Source organism: Gobius niger (assembly GCF_951799975.1).
Source record: "Gobius niger genome assembly, chromosome: 21".
Lineage (NCBI taxonomy): Eukaryota > Metazoa > Chordata > Actinopteri > Gobiiformes > Gobiidae > Gobius > Gobius niger.
The window spans coordinates 2,918,519-2,935,284 of NC_136872.1; the positions used below are offsets into that span (position 1 = coordinate 2,918,519).

General features: G+C 45.4%; 1 protein-coding gene across 1 annotated transcript; it reads right to left on the minus strand.

Moving 5' to 3' along the window:
- Positions 1–4,730: 4,730 nt before the first annotated feature.
- ufsp1 (UFM1-specific peptidase 1) lies at positions 4,731–5,454 on the minus strand (the record flags this gene model as incomplete). The annotated part of the gene is made up of 1 exon (XM_079579654.1): positions 4,731–5,454. The coding sequence occupies exon 1, from the start codon at positions 5,433–5,435 to the stop codon at positions 4,731–4,733; it is 705 nt and encodes a 234-aa protein (XP_079435780.1). The 5' UTR covers positions 5,436–5,454.
- Positions 5,455–16,766: the final 11,312 nt, after the last annotated feature.

Below are 16,766 nucleotides of genomic sequence, written 5' to 3' on the forward strand. Positions count from 1 at the left end.
TTAAATTTATACAACCAACAGCATAAAAACTTGAATATAAAGATTTTAGATTTATTTTCGGTACCTGCTTTCGATACTTTTATTTTTTCCATACCGGTAAGTACCTAAACCTTCATTTTCGATACCGTACTGGTATGGTTTAACGGTACCCAGCCCTGGACCCTACACATATCTTTTAGAAACTAATCAAATGAGGCATCACACTGGCATACCGGCTGTGAGCTCTCCTGCCAAACGCGCTTTGCAATTTGAAAATACATAAAAGGAGAAAATAACCCTAAAACAACGATGACAGTTTACAGGTTAAAGGTGCAGTATGTAACTTTTTCTGTAAAAAAAAGTTGATATTGCTGCATATGTGTGGCTGTGTGGGTAACGTGGCACCTTTGCTTTCCATCCCGCTGGCTTCTAGGACGCAATTTTCTTTCAGTTTTTTTTTTTAGGGTTTCTGGTAGGTTTTCAAGATGGGATGTATAATGTACCCATGGACACAGATCTATCAGCAGTGAAAACTTACAAGGAACCCTAAAAAACCTGACATGAAATTGGTCCTGGAGCCCCCTAGAGGCCGCCAGGATGGAAAGTAGAGGCTCTATCACCACCCATACAACCGCGGGGTCACTGAAAGGTCAAACATGCACTAATATCAACCTTTTTTCCCCATAAACAGTTGCTTAATGTACCTCTAGATTATTTTTTCTGAAGTCCTTCCTTTTGCTGATTTCTGCAACTAATCTTTATCCCCGGGTTCTGACCAATGAGACGAGCTTTTCCTGTGAGGTCCAATCAGGAGACAGAGGGGGCGTGATCGTTTACTTTTGAAAGTTTGTTCTCGCTCTCCTCATTTTGCAAACTAGGAGTGGCTCTCTGCGGAGGAACTGCTTACTTTGAAATGACACTCACCCTCCCGTCACTTTGCAATCTCACAAACGATCGCTTTAATAATTGATGATGTGTCAAAGCAAAACTTCTAATAAAGTTGACATTTTTCCGAAACAAGGGGTTGTGTGTGAGTTATTTTGTGTGTGTACGGGACACTTCTTACCAAACGTGCTGCTGATGAGAGAAGAATCCTCTGCCCCATCCCTTCATTGGTTTCTGTGACCATTCTGTTGTCTTCCTGGTAAAACAAATAGTATGAACATAGTATATAGGCATTTGTACGCTTGAAGCAGACCTTGGATGCAGCTGGCCTGGAGATGCAGTTGTGTGAACACCACTTCCTGCTCCGAGCGAGGAGACAGTTCAGGACAGGAATGCAAAAAAATAGTTAATTACCAATTCTCAAAATAAAATTAAAACAAAAATCCAATGAAGAAGGTCCCAGGTTCGATTGTGTGTGGAGTTTGCAGGTTCTCCCCGTGTCTGCGTAGGTTTCCTCCAGTTTCCCCTACCATAAAAACATGTACAATGGCTCCAGCCAGGTGTTTCTGAACTTGAGCCTGGCTTGAAATCTTGAGCATCTTATTTTGGTCATTACTTTTTACTTGTACTTGAGTAGAATTAAATGACATTAGAGTGATTTGACCGAATCTAATCTGACCTCACTTTGAGTTTATCTTCAAACTTAACGCCTGTTATGTAAAGAGTACATTTTCAAGTCAATAAATCATTTTGTACGTCCACAATGATCAGTTATCTAACTTGTATCCGCTTCTTCTGCGGCAGAGGGATCTCAAACACTGTGCACATTTGGACACAAGGTGGCGCCCTCAGTCCATATGTTCATCATGTTGAATTCTGGACCTATGGGTTATGCAGATGGTTCCAGCATGGCAACAGAAGCCAAGTGAGACTCGATTTATTATTTGTTGTGACAGAACACGTGGCCTTACCCTCTGTAGTCTATTTTTTTTATTTTATTATTTGTCCTTTATTTATCCAGGATCAAACTTATTGAGATTAAAAATCTCCTTTTCAAGAGTGTCCTGGCCAAGATGCAGGGGAACAGGTTTACATACAAGGTACAGTTTTACACACATAGTCACAAAATACACATTGCATCATTTAAAGTTTCAATCAAGATAATACACTCAGATAAAACAGCTACATGTAAAAGACTTTGTTTCTAGATTTTTCAATAGTGATTTAAAAGTATGAAGCGATACAAGTTCTTTTAACTGAAACTCCTTCTGTAGCTCATTCCAAGAATGCGGAGCAGCAAATCTAAAGGCCTTTTTACCCAGTTCTGTTTGCACCCTGGGCACAGAGAGCAGGAGAAGGTCCTGAGAGCAGGAGGAGGTCCTGAGAGCAGGAGGAGGTCCTGAGAGCAGGAGGAGGTCCTGAGAGCAGGAGGTCCTGAGAGCAGGAGGAGGTCCTGAGAGCAGGAGGTCCTGAGAGCAGGAGCAGGTCCTGAGAGCAGGAGGAGGTCCTGAGAGCAGGAGAAGGTCCTGAGAGCAGGAGGAGGTCCTGAGAGCAGGAGGAGGTCCTGAGAGCAGGAGAAGGTCCTGAGAGCAGGAGCAGGTCCTGAGAGCAGGAGGAGGTCCTGAGAGCAGGAGAAGGTCCTGAGAGCAGGAGAAGGTCCTGAGAGCAGGAGGAGGTCCTGAGAGCAGGAGGAGGTCCTGAGAGCAGGAGAAGGTCCTGAGAGCAGGAGAAGGTCCTGAGAGCAGGAGGAGGTCCTGAGAGCAGGAGAAGGTCCTGAGAGCAGGAGGAGGTCCTGAGAGCAGGAGGAGGTCCTGAGAGCAGGAGAAGGTCCTGAGAGCAGGAGAAGGTCCTGAGAGCAGGAGGAGGTCCTGAGAGCAGGAGCAGGTCCTGAGAGCAGGAGCAGGTCCTGAGAGCAGGAGGAGGTCCTGAGAGCAGGAGGAGGTCCTGAGAGCAGGAGAAGGTCCTGAGAGCAGGAGGAGGTCCTGAGAGCAGGAGGAGGTCCTGAGAGCAGGAGGAGGTCCTGAGAGCAGGAGAAGGTCCTGAGAGCAGGAGGAGGTCCTGAGAGCAGGAGCAGGTCCTGAGAGCAGGAGGAGGTCCTGAGAGCAGGAGCAGGTCCTGAGAGCAGGAGCAGGTCCTGAGAGCGCAGGCTGGAGCTGCTCACTGAGCTGCTGCAGATACGGAGGGACAAGTCCAGCAATACATTTATAAACCAAAAGATACCAATGTTTCAATCTATGAAATGACAAAGACGACCGGCCCACCCGGGTGTACAGGACGCAGTGATGAGTCAACGACCTCATGTTTGTAATAAAGCGCAAAAGAATCTGTGGAGGCATTCATAAATATAACATCACAGTGGGTCCCAAACAGGCATAAAAGCAGCATCACAAGTTTCTTTCGGGCTTCAAATGATAAGCAAGACTTAATACGAAAGTAGAACCCGAGTTTTAATTTTAATCGGTGTATCAGTTTTTTGATATGGGGCTTAAAAGATAAACAATCATCAATTATAATTCCAAGATATTTACATTCAGTTACTAGTTGGATTTGATGCCCTTCATTAGAAATGATGGGAGGTACGGTCTTAGAAGATGATTTTCTGTGTGAGAACACCGTGTATTTTGTCTTATCTGCATTTAAAACTCATTTTAAATGATAAAAAGCATCCTGTAATTGATTAAAACCAATTTGCAGTTGTGTTATTGCAAGATCTGCTGAAGGTGCTGATGTTTATAAAACCGTATCATCTGCGTAGAAGTGCACATTTGCATTTTTGAGACAGCATTGTCTAAATCATGTATATAAATAATAAAAAGAAGTGGCCCAAAGATCGAACCCTGGGGTACACCGGAAGATACTGTTAAAGGACTTGATTTTTTATTTTGGACCTTTACACATTGCGTCCTTCTTGTCAGACAATTTTCAAACTATCCAACAGTGTGGTTTGACAATGCAATTTTCTGTCATTTTTTGCTTAGTACCGAATGATTCACTGTGTGGAAAGCTTTCGAGAGGTCAACAAAGAGGGCGGCACAATGTTGCTTTTTATCTATAGATTCCATTATATCATTTAAAACTTTCATGGCTGCTGTTGTAGTGCTCTGCTGCTTTCCAAATCCTGATAGCAAAGGTCTTGATACATCAGATGCAGTAAGGAACTCCAGAGTTAGAGAGTGGAATTTGTACAGCGCTTTTCACCGGACACCATGGATCTGTAATATTAAACGCCACACACATCACCCAAAGATGGCGGTAAGCTGTGTGTGTTGCGACAGTTTCCCCCGGGGCAGACTGACAGAAACATGACTGCACATCTGCGCCAACGGATCCTCTGACCACCACCATTCATTCACTCGCACGCACGCACGCACGCACGCACGCACGCACGCACGCACGCACGCACGCGAAAGGAAAGGTTGGGGAAAGGGTTGGGAACCACTGCTGTAGGCTACGTGGTTTATCATAGCCCTGTTGATTAGTGCTTGGCCCAGACCTATGCCCTCTAGTCCTGTGACCTCTGACCTCTCTCACACTGACATCTTAAAATGACCATGTTATATTCGGCACGTAACACTGGGCATTCCAGAGGCACAGATGAAACACAATGAAAGCACTGAAACATAAGTGTGTGCTTTATTACACAGGACAGTTCAGGGGGAAAGGGAGACATGAGCTTTCACACTCAACACACTGAGGTCTGAACCTGCAGCCTGGTGGGATTCACCACTCCTTCTTTCATCGATCAGAGTTTTGCTGTTGTTAGAAGATCATCTCATAAGAGATCTGTCTGACTTATATTATATATATATATATATATATTATAACTCTTAAGTCTCTCCTGTGAAGTTTCCATCTCCTAAACACGTCTACTTTAAAGTGTGTCTGATGTTTCCAGTCTGGGGCAGGCACAGGTTATAGAAGGAGCTGTGGTCCAGAGAGGACAGCCGTGTCCAGGACACCCAGCCCTGCCGCTGCAGCTCGGGCCTGTCCCGCTGCAGGCCGTAGCAGTGCGGGTCCACGATGAGGAGACTGCTGTCGTCATGTCCCGCAGTACCACACACTCCCAGCACGCCTTTAGAAGAGTTATCCGCGCCCCCTCCCATCATCACCGGACTGCCGTGCCGCTCGAAGTGCCCCCGCAGCTCTTCCACCACAGCCCTCTCCAGGTCCCCTCCCCGAACGTGCGCGATCTTACAGGGCACGTCGTAGAAGTAGTCCAGCACGAGCGCAGCCTCCACCGTGCCGATCCAGTCCCTGGAGCCGCTGAAGAGCTCCGGCTTGTCCCCCAGGCTGACTAGAGCCCGCTGCATGTCCGGGAGGCTGGGGGCCAGCGTGTGTCGGCCCTTGGGGAGGTCGCAGTTGTGGAAGAGCCACGATGCCAGAGTCTGCACCGTGCGGTAGCCACAGCCCCAGCCCCGGTCGTCCAGCCCGTCGCAGCCGTAGTGGAAGTACACGTAGTCCCCGTTTACCGTGACAGCGTTCGCCCCGGGGGCGGAGGGCGCCTGCAGACCTCTGTGCACGTTAGTTAGTAAAGACTTGGCCGAAAAACCTGTTAAAGTGCCAGTCTGCATTCTAAAGGAAGTAAACAATACTCAGTGCACCTTCAAAGTATGTCCCTCTGCCTTTACTATTTAATGCTCTGGTTCCGCCATGAGGTCCTGAGCTTAGGCTTGAATGGCTGAAACATGGGGAGATTCACCACTCAGGATGAGACAGGATCAAATGAACATATCAGTGTTTCCCCACTTCCTACCTGATCACATGGTGGTTGTCAAGGCCATAAACAGGTTCATGCAGAATCTAGAGAGAAAAGAAATATTTTGAGGTAAAAAAGTATTTTTTTTTGACCAAGACTATATTTTGTTTAGTGATTATACTATTGCACATAAAACAATATGACTTAAACTAGATTAAACTGTAGTTTCTCAGACAAAATGTGATGCACATTTCCCCTGCTAATCTTAAACCATTATGCTGATATAGCTCGTTAAACAATGGCTAACGGGGGGACTGTGGTTATAACATTCCCTGAAGACAGTTAATGAGATGAGATGATACTTTATTGATCTCACAGATGGAGAAATTGCATTCGATGAGAGAGCATCCGGCAGCAGCACCCATTCAGTGCGCACCACTCTTTTTCCACTCTTTTTTTCTTTGGTGAAAGATCGTTTGATTGATGGGAAATCCGTAGACGATGACCACGGCGGTGGAGCTCTTGAGCTTGGCCACGATGTTCTTGGCCACACAGGTGTAGTTGGCCGTGTCAGACAGACGCGCCTGCTTGATGATCAGGTTGTGTCCACGGTGATGTAGAAGTTCCTGTCCTCGGCCGGGTCCATGATCTCGTTGTCCATGACCTTGGAGGATGGAGAAACTGTAGCTGCCCTCTGTCTCCTCTGATCATCTGAAACGGTGCACCGCCTCCTGGGCTTGTCCCCGTCTCAGAGCGTGGTGTCCTGCACTGGTCAGCTCCACCTCGTCCTTCCTCTTCCTCCTGCACAGCTCCCTCCACAGTCTATCACCATCTCCTCGTTGGTCCCTTTTGTTGTTTCCTGTAGCTCCTCTTGTGACGCCTCCTCCGTGCTGCAGGTGTGGGGGCTCTTGGTGCCTCTTCACTGTTCAGTGTCTCAGAAGAAGATGTTTGTAGATCTCAAATGGGTTTAGCTGATAAGCTAGCAGTTTGTTTACCTTCAAAAAGCTGCTTTCTTCAGGACCATTTTGGACTCTCAAAGTAAACAAATCCACCAAACCTCCACAAAAACATGGTAAAGACATACAAAAGTATCCAGAAAAACAACGTGGTTCACTGAAAAAGGCAAACAATTCACTGAAAAAGGCAAACAATTCAGCTGCACCAGGAGAAAGGGAGGTCACTACCCTGGCATATGTTACATCCTACCCCAGCATGTGTTACATCCAACCCCAGCATGTGTTACATCCTACCCCAGCATGTGTTACATCCTACCCTGGCATGTGTTACATCCTACCCCAGCATGTGTTACATCCTACCCCAGCATGTGTTACATCCAACCCCAGCATGTGTTACATCCTACCCTGGCATGTGTTACATCATACCCTGGCATATGTTACATCCTACCCCAGCATGTGTTACATCCTACCCCGGCATGTGTTACATCCTACCCCTGCATGTGTTACATCCAACCCCAGCATGTGTTACATCCTACCCTGGCATGTGTTACATCATACCCCTGCATGTGTTACATCCAACCCCAGCATGTGTTACATCCTACCCTGGCATGTGTTACATCCAACCCCAGCATGTGTTACATCCTACCCTGGCATGTGTTACATCATACCCCAGCATGTGTTACATCCTACCCCAGCATGTGTTACATCCAACCCCAGCATGTGTTACATCCTACCCTGGCATGTGTTACATCCTACCCTGGCATGTGTTACATCCTACCCCAGCATGTGTTACATCCTACCCCAGCATGTGTTACATCCAACCCCAGCATGTGTTACATCCTACCCTGGCATGTGTTACATCATACCCTGGCATATGTTACATCCTACCCCAGCATGTGTTACATCCTACCCCGGCATGTGTTACATCCTACCCCTGCATGTGTTACATCCTACCCCAGCATGTGTTACATCCTACCCCTGCATGTGTTACATCCTACCCCGGCATGTGTTACATCCTACCCCTGCATGTGTTACATCCTACCCCAGCATGTGTTACATCCTACCCCTGCATGTGTTACATCCTACCCTGGCATACGGTACATCCTACCCTGGCATGTGTTACATCCTACCCCAGCATGTGTTACATCCTACCCTGGCATATGTTACATCCAACCCCAGCATGTGTTACATCCTACCCTGGCATGTGTTACATCATACCCCTGCATGTGTTACATCCAACCCCAGCATGTGTTACATCCTACCCTGGCATGTGTTACATCCAACCCCAGCATGTGTTACATCCTACCCTGGCATGTGTTACATCATACCCCAGCATGTGTTACATCCTACCCCAGCATGTGTTACATCCAACCCCAGCATGTGTTACATCCTACCCTGGCATGTGTTACATCCTACCCTGGCATGTGTTACATCCTACCCCAGCATGTGTTACATCCTACCCCAGCATGTGTTACATCCAACCCCAGCATGTGTTACATCCTACCCTGGCATGTGTTACATCATACCCTGGCATATGTTACATCCTACCCCAGCATGTGTTACATCCTACCCCTGCATGTGTTACATCCTACCCTGGCATACGGTACATCCTACCCTGGCATGTGTTACATCCTACCCCAGCATGTGTTACATCCTACCCTGGCATATGTTACATCCTACCCCAGTAGTGGGGAAGGTTGTAACAAAGGAACACCATGTATTTGACATCAACTCAAAGGTCTGTGATATTCTTGCAGAGGTTTGTATTGGTGCTTTGTACTGACATTTGAGAACTCTAGCTCAAAAATTCAGTGAGTTACAGGTGCTGAAGCAAAAACTGTTACAACCACACCTGGTGTCCCCGATCTATGACGCTATGACACATAATAATAATAGTAATGCATTGGTTTTATATAGCGCTTTTCTGGACACTCTAAGACGCTTTATATGGCATTATTCGTTCACTCCATACTCGGTGGTGGTAAGCTACTATTGTAGCCACAGGTGCCCTGGGGTTGACTGACAGAAGCCAGGCAACCAGTCTGTGCCATCGGCTCCAACCACTCACTCACTCACTACATTTGCTAGGACTCCTGGTGATACCAAACGGTCTCCCATCCAAGTACTGACCGGGCCCATTTGGGTCATTCACCAAATCAGTGATTGAAAAGGTTTTTGAATTAACATATGCTGACACTTGGTTATGGCGCTTCCCTGCAGCATCTTACACCCTTATGTGCTGGATTGTCTCATTGGCCTCTTTGCATTGGCCTCTTTGTCTCCACCTGGGGTCTTGTCTGGTTTGGTAGATCTGGGCCTCTATTGCTCTGGTGCTCAAGGCCTGCTCCTGTGCAGCCATGATGAGCCCCTGTGCTGTCCTTCAGTCCGGCTCTGTCTAGCCATCGGTGGATTTCTTCACTTATTTTTCGGTGGTACATCCTGTGTAGGGGCTTGTCCTCCCATCTTGGATGTTTCGTCCTGGATAGTGGCTCTCATGCTCACTAGTCCTCGGCCCTTACGGCTAGCGTACAGTCTCAGGGTGCTGGATTATGCATGGTTAGGAGCTTTCATGTCTTAACATCTGTGGTCTGTATCTCTTCCTTTGACCAGCTTATTATTCCTGCAGGGTATCTGATTACTGGCTGATGGTGGCTCCGTTCCTGGGTCAGTATCCATAGCCAGTCTTGTTGACTATTATTTCAGACCTGTGCAGAACAGCAGCGGTGATAGAGCGTCTCCTTGGTACAGTGGGAACTGGATGTTTACATACATTTTATAAAAAGACACATTTGGATTTTTTTTCTTCACACTGATGGCACAGAAACCAGAATTATTTTTTACTTTTTCAGGTCAATTAGAATTAAAAAAAATAATTAAAAAAAATAAAATACACTAAAATACACTAAAATTACTATATATTTGGGAAAAGTCAATGTTTGAAGTGGTCATCACAAAGTTCTGATCTCAATCCAGTTGAAAATGTAGGGGCAGAGCTGAAAAGGCATAGGCACACAAGGTGGCCTACACAAACCCAAAACTCCTGCCAACTATTGTGAGAAGCTTGGAAGGAAATCCAAAAGGTTTGACCCAAAATATACAATTTAAAGGCAACGCTACTAAATATTAATGAAATGTAAGTAAACTTTTGGTTTTGTACAAAGTAATATAAAACCGTGTAAAAAATTACAGTGGGTTGAAAAAGTATCCACCCCCCTTTGCCACGCTATGGTCCACAAACATAGCCCAGTTAGATTAGATGGAGAGAGCTTGTGAACTGCAGTTTTTTCAGATCTTTCCACAAATCCTAGATTGGATTTGGCCAATCTAACACATTAATATTTTTTTTGTTTTCAACCATTCCATATTTGCCCTGGCTTTATGTTTCAGGTCGTTGTCTTGCTGGAAGGGGAACATCTACCCCAGTCTTTTGCAGACTCCAACATGTTTTCATCCAAGATTGCCCTGTATTTGGCCCCATCCATCTCCCCATCAACTCCAACCATCTTCCCTGTCCCTGGTGAAGAAAAGCACCCCCACAGCATGATGCTCCCACCCCCATGTTTGACAGTGGGGATGGTGTTTTCAGTGTTAATTTTACGTCAAACATACTGTAGCGTTTTGGATTTAGGCAAAAAAGTTCATCTGACCAAAGCACCTTCTTCCACATGTTAGGCTTCTGGCAAACAACAATCTGGACTTCTTATGGTTTTCTTTTCAAAATGCCACTCTTCCATAAAGGCAATTTGTGCAATGTACGATTAATAGCTGTGTACAGTTTCCCCACCTGAGCTGTAGCTCTCTGCAGTTCATCCAGGGTCATCATAGGCTTCTTGGTGACAGCTGTGGTCAGTGCTGTCCTTGTGCGGTCAGTAAGTTTAGGAGGACGGCCGGGTCTTGGTAGTTTTTTGCAGTGATGTTAAACTCTTTCCATTTCTGGATGGTCTGGATGAAGTTTAATTTGATAGATGTTTAAAGCTTTGGAAATCTTTTTCAAACCTAACCCAGCTTTATACTTCTCTATAACTTCACACCTGTCTGGTGTGTTCTTGGACTTCATGATGCTTCTGCTCCACAATAGTCTCTTAACAGACTCTGAGACCATCAGAGCAGCTGTATTTGAACTGACATTACATTACACACAGGTAGACTCTATTTAGTCATTGGGTCAACATGAAATCATCAGGCAACTTCTAAAGGCAATTGGTTGCACTAAAAGGAAAGAGGTATACATACTTTTGCAAACCCCACAAGTTCAAAATCATGTATACATTTCATTTCACTTCACGATTGTGTGTCACTTTAGCCGTCGTTCCACATAGCACGACCCGAGTGTGCCCGCCATGATCTACGTGCACGTATCGACTCTACCCCGCACACACTTCTGTTTCCACCACACACACTCCTGCATTTGTTGTGGGATACGCCCCCACAGAGGAGCACGCTGTACACACCGTCATTAAAAGTTTTTAGAGCCGTGATGAGAACAAATGTGGACAAATGCTGCTTCTGGTGGGAGTTATGGAATCATTCAGAGGAGCCAAGCTGTATTAAAACAGAAAAGAAACCGCTAAAAACAACTATGAAGGTAAGCTACATGCAAATGTTATGCTAGCATCAGCTGAAGCTGCTCTAATAGTGGCTAAATGCTAATATCGGCTAAATCCCCTTTTAGAACAGCGGTATGATGTGAAATATTAAAACTGTATGACTGTCCACTCTCTCGTTGCCAATCAGCGTCTGTTCACGTCACATCAGACAGGGGCTAGCGCGCTTTGGCCACAGCCAGGAAAAGCTCGACAAAGCGGGTGAAACTGCCATTTGGCTGATACGCGCCTGCATGTGAAAAACCACCTTTTGTGTGTGTCTTTCACGTAAAATGTCAATTCAATATTTTTTTGTTTGTGATCCATAGTTTGGCAAAATTTCAAAAAGTTAAAGGGGTACAGATACTTTTTCAACCCACTGTATGCCTCTCATTCTTCTGGCATTTAGCAAATAGAAATAATTAAAAAAATTGTAATTGACCTAAAAAAGGTAAAAGTTAATTCTGGTTTCATGTCACAAGCAAAAAATGCAAATGTGTCTTTTTATATAGTGAAACAAACATCTGGTTCTCACTGGATATCCATGCCAGTGGCTACAGCTACCCTCAATAATGAAATAATAATGATAATTGTAACATTGAATAAAAATAATAAAAATGTAAAAGTAAGCTGAATGGTGTTATGCAACTAGAATGATTAAACCTTATTGATTTGCGGTGACTTTAAAATAGATTTATTGAATTGTGCCAGACCCAAATCAAATATGGACTTGAGTTACTCAAGTTGCGAAACAAATAAACAGCCTGAGTATTTACACCAGGATTCCAAATCCCAGAATCACAGCAAACAGCGCTACACTCATGTAGCCTAATGATAACAAAGCTGCGAGTCGCCTTCTAACCTGTTACATAAGTGATTGTTTTACAAATTATGCTGGGTGGGACCAAATTAAAATGGAGGGAAAGCAATTACGCTTTGTATAATTACAAACAGAAAAAGCCTTAAAATGACTTACAGGATTTAGTGGCTGAAGATTAAGATATGGGGCCAGATCTTGTGACTGGCGCAGTCCGTGCGCAACTCTAAGCGCAAGGTGGTACACGCGCGATCTTGCATGTTGAGCTAAAGGCTGCGCCACTAGGGAGAGGGCGTTATTTAAGAAAAAGAGGCCGACTGAGGCGTGGTTCATTACAAGCAGCACTTGGAGCCGCTCTTCTGTGGCAGCCTTCATATTATGTTCCTCTTTACATCCCACTGCCTTGTCTTCTTCCTTAGAATCGACGTCAAATTGAATTCAACCTGGATAGACTCAAACAGACGAAAGCGGTGATTAGGAAGATTTATTGACATGTATATTAGTTTTGGCGATCAGACCCCGGCGGTAGACATCAATGTATGAAAGTCAGTGTGGATAAACAGCTTGTAGTTAGGGATGCCTTCCCCCGGAGCCTGGACACTGGTGGTGGTGTGGAAGACCCGTGAAGCCGCAGCAGGTAGAAGCCGTGGATGGAAGAGGCGGAGATGGGGTGGAGGCGGGTCGCAGCACAGCTGGGAAGCGAACGAACCATGATTGCTGGGGCTTAAAAGCGGGGCCGAGGGCGATGATTGGCTGCTATGGAGGTGCGGCTCTTACGCTGATGGCTGAGGTGGAGGTGTGGCCCTCTCGGAAGCGATCATTGGCTGGAGGTATGTGATGCTGAAAATCGTCTCCCAGGTTGAATTAACGCCTAGGCTTCATAACAAAAGCGAAATTGCCTTGAAAAGTCTGTTTGAGCGTCGGTTACGCACTGGCTTACAGTAGATCAACACGCACACCCCTGACACCAAAACAGTTTTCCATAAATAAACCACTCGCGCCTTCAAGTGCCACAACACCAGGTCTAATCTGCGTTTTAAGGAGACATTTCCATCGTGTGTCAGTCTTTACCTCCTGATGATGCTCCTTGTGGCTCAGTCCAAAAGAAAGAAGCTATTTTACAGGGCGCAGAGCAACCTTTTTTTTTTTTTCAATTCAGCCGCTCCAAGAATCCTGCAGCTGTAGCTCAAATGTTCCGATACGCTACAGTTTTCTTGCAACTGCTGCATAACTGCAACTCCTCTGCAGCCGATATGACAGTTTCTGATCAATTAAATCCCCTACATTTCGTAACTTTGCGCATTCGAACGGTGTCTAACGCGAGGCCTCTCTGTCCCACCCGCTCATCTTGATCTGCAGTGAGTGGCTGCAGCAGCGGAGGGACACTTCTATTTCTTTTATCTTTATTAAACAGTGCGCGCTGCATCACGCATGTTACGCATTTACAGGAGAACCCCCCCTTGCAAACCACCGCGGCACCACAACATCGCAATGTGGGTCTGTCCCCCCTCCTGTCCTGCCCACTTTTTGCGCCAGGTATGACACTGAAGATTGCAAGGAGCGCCACCCGTCTGCGCAGTCGTCTTCTCTACAGCCTGCGCTATGAACCACAAGATCTGGCCCATGGTGTCTTAAGCGAGCAGAATGTGAACAATATTTACAACCTTTTATAACAAACACTGTACTGTCATTACCAAAAGCAATGCTATGAAGCCAAAATTGTGCCTTTGGATGACTAGAGCGCTGTTACATTGTTGAAAAAATAATAAAGTAATTATATAAAATAATAAAGAATGGTTATTGAACTAAGAAAGGTGTTACACAAAAGTATAAATCAAGTTCAGAATTGAAGAGCCAGCAAAAAAAAAAAGTACTAGGCCTGTAATAATTTCAAAAGGGATGTAAAAGGAATTTGGAGCATATTAAATACATAAAGAGAGTATGGAGACAAATACCAACAACAAATATCGAGATCATTCTGAGGGGAAAAAAGCGTTATACAATCAATCACCCAATTCTGTTAAAACATTTTTTTGGGATCATACGGTTTCAGCGGAGTACCGCTGGAAGGGATGAAAAGTTACCTGTGCAAGAACCCCTTCACCAGATGGGAGAATACAACTCCACATATTCAGAAATTGCTTGGGGTGTCCTCCAGGGGTCAGTATTGGGCCCCAAACTGTTCAATGTGTATCAACTACTAATTTAAAACATCTGATACCCTTAAATCCATTCTATTTGCTGATGATACAAACATTTATGATTAAAGTGATAATTATGATCACCTTGTTAAGGATGTGAATGATGATGGTAATTAACAAAGCAAGACTATAATTCTGGATACTGATTCACTTCGTTGACTTATTGTCTCAATAAGTGTCCCTCACTTATTGTGGTCAAATAATTTCAAAACTGCTATAACACCACCAAAAGAACAATACGAGTAATTCACATGGTATGATTGATCTAATATACTAAATCACATCATCACAATTTCAAAGAATTTTCATAGAACTGGGGAAGAATTCTAAGATCTCATGTGGATTTTGTCATTGGAGTTTGTGAATGTGTTCACTTCTATTGTGTCTTGAGTAAATGCATAACTGATGATATGAGAACAACAAGGAAAAGACCCCAACAGATGACGTTTCTCAGACAATGGGGAACGGAGGATGAAGCACTGGAGGTACCCTCATGGGAAACTGAATCGGCTGACGTCAAGAAATTCCACCAATGGCCAGACAGAGCTGGACTGAAGGACAGCACAGAGGCTCATCATGGCTGCACAGGAGGCCTTGAGCACCAGAGCACTAGAGGCCCAGATCTATCACACCAGACAAGAGCCCAGGTGTAGACTGTGCAAAGAGGCCCCTGAGACAATCCAGCACAGGGTGTAAGATGCTGCAGGGAAAGCTTACACTGAGCGCCATAACCAAGTGGCTGGCATAGTGTACAGGAACGTCTGTGTCGAATATGGGCTGGAAACCCCAAGGTCAAAGTGGGAAACACCTCCAAAGGTGGTAGAGAATAACCGAGCCAAGATCCTGTGGGACTTCCAGATACAGACAGACAGAATGGTTATGGCGACGGACATTGTGGTGGTGGACAAAGAGCAGGGGAAAGCCTTTGTGGTTGACATAGCAATACCAAGCGATTTCAATATCAGGGAACGGAACACGAGAAACTAGAGAAATACCAGGGGCTCAAAGAAGAGCTGGAGAAGGCCTTGGGGCTGATGGCATCAGTGGAGCCACTGGGGGCAGTGACCCCCAAACTGGACAAGTGGCTACAGCAGATCTCAGGAAACACGTTAGATATCTCAGTCCAGAAAAGTGGAGCTCCAGGAACAAAAAAGATACTGCACAGAACCCTCAAGCTCCCAGGCCAACGGTGGAGGAAATTGGTGAAGGCTTGAGGGAAAGAGACCGTCTGTGAAGGGTCAGCACTGAAGAGGCTATGAGATGGTACAGTCTTCTCCCTGAGGCAGGACTGAAGGTGGGGGGCAGACCTTGCAGAATTGTAGAAGATTTGAAGGGATTAGTCTATCTGTAAAAGCGCAATATTATGCCAGAAGTGAGCTCAGTAAAAACACATTGTTAGTCTGTACGAGTCTAGTTTTCAGTCATTGGACCATGTGTCATATCTACCTGTAAGGTATTTATAAAGTCTCCAACAAAGTTAATTGCGTATGAATAAATGACAACGTTCTCTCATCTGATAAACAAGTAAAACAGTAACGAGTGCTTGTCCTTTAGTGTTCTTGACAGTCATGGCATTGTAAGTCCTCCATTAAAAATATGGATTTGTGAAGTTACAAAGCACTGGCTTAGGGACTTCAAATATCAGAATCATATTTTCACAAATCAGTTTGATCTGGTTCCTTATACTGACCGGGGTTTGCCTCCTGTATTTGGCCGGCTCTTGAGAGTTGTTTAGATGATACATTCTGCTAAAATTGAATTGATTGCTCCACACAGTGAATTGCAGAAACAAAGACTTCCGACCTGGGGGGTGTCTCCTGTCCGCGGTCATGCTCCCTGGCCATGGGTCCCTTATTCTTCGGTCAAGCTTCCTGTCTTGTGTCGCGCCAGTGTGTGGAGCTGGCGTCTCGCCCGGTCCCTTCATCAGTTGCTCCCTGGAAAGAGCATTCACGGTTCATCTCTTTTGAATCACCCTCACCTCTGTGACTTTGTTTCTCTCCAAGTGAGGAGTCAGTGTGACTGGACGCCCCCTCACAGCCCCCCTCATTGCCCCCACATGGCTCCTGAAAGCCCAGCCCTGCTCCTGGAGCATGTCGCACAGCACGTACCTTGTCTGCCTTTGTCACTTTCACATTGGCTCAGATTTAAGCAAACATCCCCTTGACCACACACTGCGGCCGGTAAACAGTGTTGTAACCTCGTCTTACTGCTGCCCACACTGAGTTTAGCAACTCTTTGAACGTATGCTGTATATGTGGTGGCTGAGTGGTTAGCCGTCCTCTCTCACACCAAGAAGGTCCCAGATTGGATTCTCTTGTGGGTCTCTCAGTGTAGTCTGCATGTTGTCTCCGTGTCTGGGTAGGTATTCTCTGGGTGCCAAGGACAAAATACGGGAACTCTAACTGTACTTTAACCTGAACAGTTACTGTACGTCTCAGAGCATTCAGACTACAGCCTCATATGGCGCAAATACATTAGACTACAAAGTCCATTCATGTACAGTATACAACGGGTGGAATGTGGGACATGTGTTGACGATGTGACATCCGGATTTCTAAGTATTTTTGTCAGTTCCCTGTGTGACACTCATTGCAGATAATGCATATGCAAACACAGACGTGCTTCCTGTCTGATGGAAAGTATCCCGTA